General features: G+C 41.1%; 1 protein-coding gene across 1 annotated transcript in view; it reads right to left on the bottom strand.

Moving 5' to 3' along the window:
• Positions 1-200: 200 nt before the first annotated feature.
• The window catches only part of esrp2 (epithelial splicing regulatory protein 2), a 28913-nt gene continuing 21898 nt past the window's right edge, over positions 201-7215 (bottom strand). Inside the window, exons 14-16 of the mRNA XM_084719705.1 lie at positions 6617-6821; positions 6293-6491; positions 201-1665 (exon numbers count right to left, since the gene is read on the bottom strand). Of these exons, the coding sequence (XP_084575831.1) occupies positions 1504-1665; positions 6293-6491; positions 6617-6821 (566 nt within the window). The 3' untranslated portion in view covers positions 201-1503. The remainder of the gene's footprint in view (positions 1666-6292; positions 6492-6616; positions 6822-7215) is intronic.

Here is a 7215-nt window from a genome sequence, read left to right as displayed (position 1 = left end):
GAAACCACACATAAGTCAAAATAAAAATCAGACACGACTTTGAAACACTAAGCAATAAAGTCTCACCATTTTACTTTGTCAATAGCTAAATCACATACTGTCTACAAAATCTATGCCATTTATGAAAAGAAGTATTTACTTCAAGGCAACATGTATTCACTTTATTGGTTCTTCAGGAGGGAGACCAAATGAAATGTGAATCATTATCAACATTTTTCTTTATTGTTTACAGTCTTATACACAGATCTAAATTCATACAAGTTTCAAACTTGCAACAAAAGAAACAAACATCTCCTCTGCCACCAGAGGTTGACCTAGCCTTGTTTGGGCCAGTATTGCACTCTGGGCAATGTAGGCACAGTAAAGAGGGAAAAAACTAAGACACGTGTCAGCAGGCCTGTTAGAGGAAAACAACTCATGCAGCTTTTACACACAGTACTCCGGTCATTAAAGCATGCTACAGACCGATTGTTATAAATAGTTTGGAAACCAAAACATAAGAGATCTAGTAGCTGAGGTCGATCGTTATATAAAAGGCTTCAGGATACACCTCTGCCTGTTTACATTTAATAACAAAATGTCTACTTTTGTAAGGAAATGGCATCAATACAAATAGAATCAACTTGTCATTCAAGATGCTCTGTCACTTAACTATTTGATTGGAGCAAATAAATCTGTAGTGCTTGAAAAAGTCTAAATGGGATGACATACTGTATGTCACAAAAATGCTTTTTACAGAAAATATAAAAAAAAAACTTGGTGTGCTGTCACATCTTTGGTGTTACTGTAGTTTAGATAGAAACTCGCTGTAGCTCAAGATGAGTTCACATTAATCCAAGACAGTTGAATCAAATAGAGTTTGATATTTCTGATAAGAGTTTCAGCAGTCTAAATTCATCTCTATGGCTTTTTTCTCTCTTGTTTTAATGGCAACTCGACACTGCTGGAGGCCATCAGATCAATAAACACAGTGCATGCACATACACACATCTGTGTTTGCAAAGACCTGCAGCACACAAAGGATCATAAACTCTGAAAAAAAAATCTTGTAGTGGTTAAGAGTGACAGTTCAGAAATATACAGAAAGATCATATGCAGAAGTAGTTTGTACAGCCTCAAGCATTTCAGGATGAACATCTGTACAGTTTCAACAGGGACACATATATAGAGCGTTTAAATATACAGGCACGTTTGGCTTCGCAGAGCCACTGGTAGGGTTGTGTCCAGGCTCCACACCATCTCGTCTCCACAACCAGCTACAGAAATGCTGTGTGTGATATTGACAAAGTCATTGCTGACTTCAGCTGCTCCAGCAGTGGATGTTCAGACTCAAGCAGTAGCTTCAGGAGTGTTGGGGCCAGCAGTGTCAGTTGTACATTAATAAAGGGCAAAGGGAAGTTCAGCAGCTGTTTTAAGTGGCACTTAGATCAACTGAAGAGACGTATTTGGGAGAAAGGTGCTCTTCAGTGGGAGGTCAAATTGAGGGGGTTGAAAGGCAAGTGGTCAGTTACAGAAGACCAGGTGGACCTGCTGGCCATAGAAGGGGTGGTTGGAGCGCTCTGCTACGGCCTGCCTGGCGATCTCCTCGCTGGGGAAGGTGATCAAGGCCTCGCCGCTGCACTGGCCGCTGAAGTTGTACAAGATGAGAATGGCGTCTGGCTGGAGCTGCAGAAGAAGAAAAAACAAGAGACAGACACACAATAAGTGTGACTTATTTTAATGCAGGTGCACCATGAAACCACCAGGGGGAGCCCACAAAGCTGAGGACGAACAATGTCCTGGGAAAGATCTGTCTCATCAGACCGATCCAGTTAGGTAGAAAAAAAGAGAGAGATTAATGGGCAGAGCTTAAAGAGCAAAAGCAGAGTACATGCTGTTCCCAGAGGAGCTGAACCACACACAGTAATGATCCGTTAGTTTGCATGCTTCCACACCTTGCATCAAAGTCCAGTCTGATGCAAAAAAATAATCAGTTTTCTAAAGACATGCAGATATGATCATACTAGCAATGACAGCAATAAAACCCATTCAGTCGAGATGTCAGAGGATTACATGTCAGAGCACGAGTGTTTGTGGGATAAAGCATTCAGGAGAGCGTTCACTGGAAACGGCTGAGGTAGTGAGAGCACGGCCTGATTCAGAGACCATTTTCTGGTGGTTTAGTGAAGGAGTGCTGAGACAAGACTAACCCATACTGGAGTTTGGACGTTACCAGTAATCCTAAATCAATACAATACCAATAACTGGTTCCTTCATATATTTAATTTTTACTTGAAGCAACACCAGAAGCTTGGTACGTTCAGTCAGAGCCAGACAGATAAATCAATCAGCTGCAGCTATATCAGTCTATATTTATATCAGTGTTTATGTTGTCCCATAGGATTTTTTTTGTCAGAACATAAAGCAAATTGTTTTTTATTTCTGTTTTAGTTTTTTGTTTCATAAGCAGCATTTCATTTCTATTTGATCATTTTTCTTAATTCAAGTTTAAAAGAGAAATATGCATTACATTTACTGTACTAAATCATAAAATGACCGATGTTTCATTAGAGATTAAGGAATATATCAGCTTCTCCTACAACAATGCTGCAGCCAGGATGTTCTTTGAAATTTCCATTCCAGTGTTTCACATTTAGAGGGGGACTACTTTCTTCAACTGAAGACTGTTTACTAAATAGCACATCAACCTATTTAATATACCCTCAGTGGCTCCAACTTGCAGTCATTTTTGAACACTAGAGTCTTACTTACTGATCCTTTAATACATATTTATATTTTGCTCTAAGGTTTTTTTTTAAGTTATTCATAATCATTAAAAGTACTAGTGAAAGTTTGTGGTTTATCATTTTGGACAATAAAGTTGATTGCTGAACTGTAACATATCTGACTCAGTTATTTTTGTCACAAATGTTTGATAACCACACTCGAGGGATCAGTTCAATATTGGCTGTTACTGTGATCAGCCTCAAAATTCAGTATTGTTTGGGCTCTACTTTTAGTACCAACTTCCTACATAGAGCGGGTGTCATTTTCTGCAAATCATGTAGCATGCAAATTATGTGCAGGAGGCAGTGCTCCCACAAGTCCAAGTTGTAAAACTGAACCAATAATCCACATTTATCAATAAATGGAAGGCACAAGTCAGGCACTGAATCAGCCATAACTCTATCTACAGTCATTTATGACTACGTGACAGCAGCTTTGGCCTGACTCAACAATAAAGAAAACAACAGCTCAATGTCTTTGAAATGTCCTATTTTCTGTATAATGTGTTGTATAATGTGTGTGTCAGGACTCAGCACTCCCAACAGGCCCACAGCAGAGACTTTAGTCACGAGGCAGATTTGTTTGGGAAACAGCAGGCTGACATGCTGGATCAAGAGCGCAGAACCCTGAGGGCTAGATTGGGCATTTATATCAGTCCTGTTGAATCATTATTTGGCTGTTTAAGTACAATATCTTAAAAAAAAACAAAAAAAAACATAACACTGAGATGATTTGTTCTCATGGTCAGAGTGACATTTCTCCACTATAGTCTGGGATTTTTGTGTCCCACAAACTATCATAATAATAATAATATACAAAATAATATGTGACATTTTATTTATAGCTACAATGCTTCCGAACTAATGCACAAAAAAAATTCTGTGACAAAGGTCTGATCTTTGGGAGCACTGGTCAAACTTACAATAAGCATTGATTTGGTGATTGACAGCTTTAAAGACATGCAGTCATTTATATCCAAACATGCAGCAGGTTCCTGCTTCATATCGAAATATATTAGTTTAACATTTAAAGGTTTTTGTAGCCTACAGTTCACTTCATTTTCAACTACACTTATCCCAATTTTAATGCTGATGTCTTGACCAGAAAATCACCAACTCAGTGCTCACTGGGCAGAGTCATGCTCGTCCGTTCCTGCATGTTGCACATTAGTCTCAACTTAAGAGTGTAGTTGTTATTTAAATCTAAGAAATGCCCTCTCTGTCCACTCTGGTTCTCTGGTCTGAAGGCTCTTCTTACCTTGGGGTGAGTCCCTAAAGACAGAGCCATTCTTTGGGCTGAATCAGACTCCTGGCCTGTTCGCTCATCTGAACCATGCCGCTGTACTCATCAGGGGCGTACTACAGACAGCGTGAACATAATGAACGCACAGTCAGGGTGGAAGGCCTCCACATTGTTTCATACATAATGACAACACACAGTTTTAGGTACACACAAGACAGAGAGGTATATACTCTTAAAAATACTCAAGAAGCAAGACATAAACACACACACGCACATGCACATAAGTGTTGGCGTCTTTTGAACAACTGTGTGACTGAGCAGCATGAGACCGTGTGGTACAGGACACCAGTAGGCTAATGGTGTAAGAACTGTTTTCTCACCCTGAGCTAGTGTGAGAGACACTGCTGCAGCCAGAAAAAAAACAAAAAAACACTCCCTCCGTCAAGGATACAATTACAGTAGTTCAGCCAACAGTCAGGACTGGAGACAGCTTTACACACACATGTGACACACACCACACACACACACACACACACACACACACACACACACACACACACACACACACACACACACACACACGTGGACTTGCAATTGTCCTTCAGCATGTAATGTTCTCCATTGTGCAACCCAAAAGAAGTTTTTATTTCTTGTCAATATGATGCAGACTACCTCCTACAGTAGGGTGCACTCTCTCTGCCACCCACCCACCCACCCACCCACACACACACACACTTTAAAGGGATAGTTCTGATATTTAATGTAGGGTTGTGTGATGTACTTATCAATAGTCAGTGTATTAGCTACAGTAAATGGTTCTCAACATGCCTCCAGTTAGGAGAAGTGAGAGGAGTGCTAGCTCTGAAGCTAAGCAATGTACTGCTGTGGAGAGGATCAGCAACAAAGGATATTTTAGCCACTTAAAAAAGTCCACCTAAAAAACCACAACACTATCAGTTAAGTGCACACTATATTTAGAATATTTTCCCTGCTTTACTTTGACATCAGACAGCCTTTTTCTGATGTGAAACTGCAGTAATATAAGCCAAATATTACTATTTACAAACCAACCAAACTCAGTGGGTGAAATCAGTCATTTTACCTTGCAGAAAGTGGGATTGCTGCTCTACCACAACCCCGATCTGTTAGTTTATTTGTGTTATTGTGTGACCTTGTGGTGTAAGAGGATAGTTTGGATTCACACAAGTTGCACAATAACACAAACAAACTAACAGATCAAGTAAAATTACTGACTGACTAGTCACTCATGGAGTTTGGTTGGTTTGGAGAGAGCGATATGTGGCTTATATAAAAGCGGTTTCAGGTCAGAAAAGGTTGTTTGATGGCAAAGTAAAGCAGTGAATATATTCTAAATATAGCAAATACTTTAAGTGATACTGATTTTTGTTTTGGTGGACTTTTTTCAGTGGCTAAAATACTTTATGTTGTTGTGACGCAGTTCATTGCTGAGCTTCTGTGCTGGTGCCCTTTTCTGCCTCTCCAGACTGGAGGCGTGCTGATTGCCATCTACTGTAGCTAACATGCTGACTATCGACAAGTACTATCATACAACCACACATTAAATAATTTTAACTATCCCCTTAAAGTACAGGGGTTGTACCAGCGCTAACTGACATAAGCCATAAAGACCAAAAGCAGACCCAAGCTCTGTGCCACAACAACAGCACAACCCCTCCACCTCCTCAAACCCTACCCCACCCCTCTCCCTCCTCCCTCCGTGACTTGCAAAACCGTCTGGAGCCACACCTGTCACGGTTCATACCTGCTTCAGAGGACTCCACCTAATTTGGACTGGCAGCGAAAAAATATGGGAAGCACAGAAAAGAGGGGGAGGGGGGGGTTCACAAGTATATACATGTCCCTTAGTGAAATACTACTGGGGTGTGATTTTGCAATAAAAAGCACTATTGATAAATCTTTCTGGCTGCAGGTTTTAGAGCTCAGTGGTATCACATGGGGCTGCAGACTGTGGAAAGAGTTCAACAATCAACAAAATACACTGAGCCGAACACACATTGTCTATTGTTATCCTGCAGTGCAAGAAGGTGCAGCTTTCATCCAAATTTATGAGCATTTTACAAGAAAAGCTAAAATCAGCCATACAGTTATGTATTACTTCAGAAACAACCTGCGTAGCCATAAAACAAATAAATAAATATTTTCTAGCAAGCTTTTGCAATACATGGCTGCAGCTGTACACACTAAACATCTTTGGGTGGCCTGTAAATACCATTCCACATTTTTATCTGTGTCATATACTGACCTGGTATCCCTGGAAGAAGCTGAGAATGTCCTTGACTCCAGTGTTGTAGGGCAGGCCCTGCATCCTGACCAAGGCGCCAGGCTGAGGCAGCACAGGTGAGGCGGTGGCTGCAGCAGGGTGCGGCTGAGCTGCGACCGCTGCTGCCACTGCTCCTGGTGGAGCTGCAAAGTAGCTAACTGTGGAAGGAGAGACTGGGGGGCTGCAGAGCGAGTGTGTCAGGAGAGACAGGAGAGAAATTGGAAAGAAAAAGATGGACAAGAATTTAGACCAACACTGAAGGGACAAATAAAAAGGGAGACAATACTTAGCTGATGATGCACTAACCTGGGGTAGTAAGCTGTGTAGTTCATGTTCATATTCATGTACAGGTGTGGGTGAGGGGGGTAGTAGGCCAGTGTGTGAGCAGTGCTATGTGCGGTGGTCTGGGGAGGTCTAGGAGCAGCCAGCAGGGGGGGCTGGTAGAGAGCAGCCTCAGAGAGGATGGCAGGCGGGGTGGGGAAGGCAGCGTAGGCTGTTGGGGGAGACAGACCTGCAGAAAAACAAAAATATACAATACAGAGTCAAGTGTGGTCATTTACATGTTGTGTTCATTGCATGCACAGTCCTGCCAGCAGTAAAGTGTAATGTACAACATGCTGTCTGGGAATTCACTGTGTTACAATAAACTCTTAACTTTGACAGAACCCAGAGTCATTATGAGTGCTGTAGACATATTAAGAAAGAGATTATTGCACCTTGAGAAATAAACCAAGTCTTGCTAAAGAAGGAAGTTGCAGCTTGCAATAACAATTGAGAAAATTGCTAATCGTTTCAATCACTTTTCTACAGAAAATGCGAAACACTCTCTCGTTGCATAACTCATGAAACAGTTTCAGGACCTCAATATTTGAAGTGTATTATATACCTGCAATAAAACAATAAAT

This window comes from Lutjanus erythropterus, chromosome 1 (assembly GCF_056507025.1).
Source record: "Lutjanus erythropterus isolate fLutEry1 chromosome 1, fLutEry1.hap2, whole genome shotgun sequence".
NCBI classification, from domain to species: domain Eukaryota; kingdom Metazoa; phylum Chordata; class Actinopteri; order Lutjaniformes; family Lutjanidae; genus Lutjanus; species Lutjanus erythropterus.
This window is presented reverse-complemented; position numbering and strand designations above follow the sequence as displayed.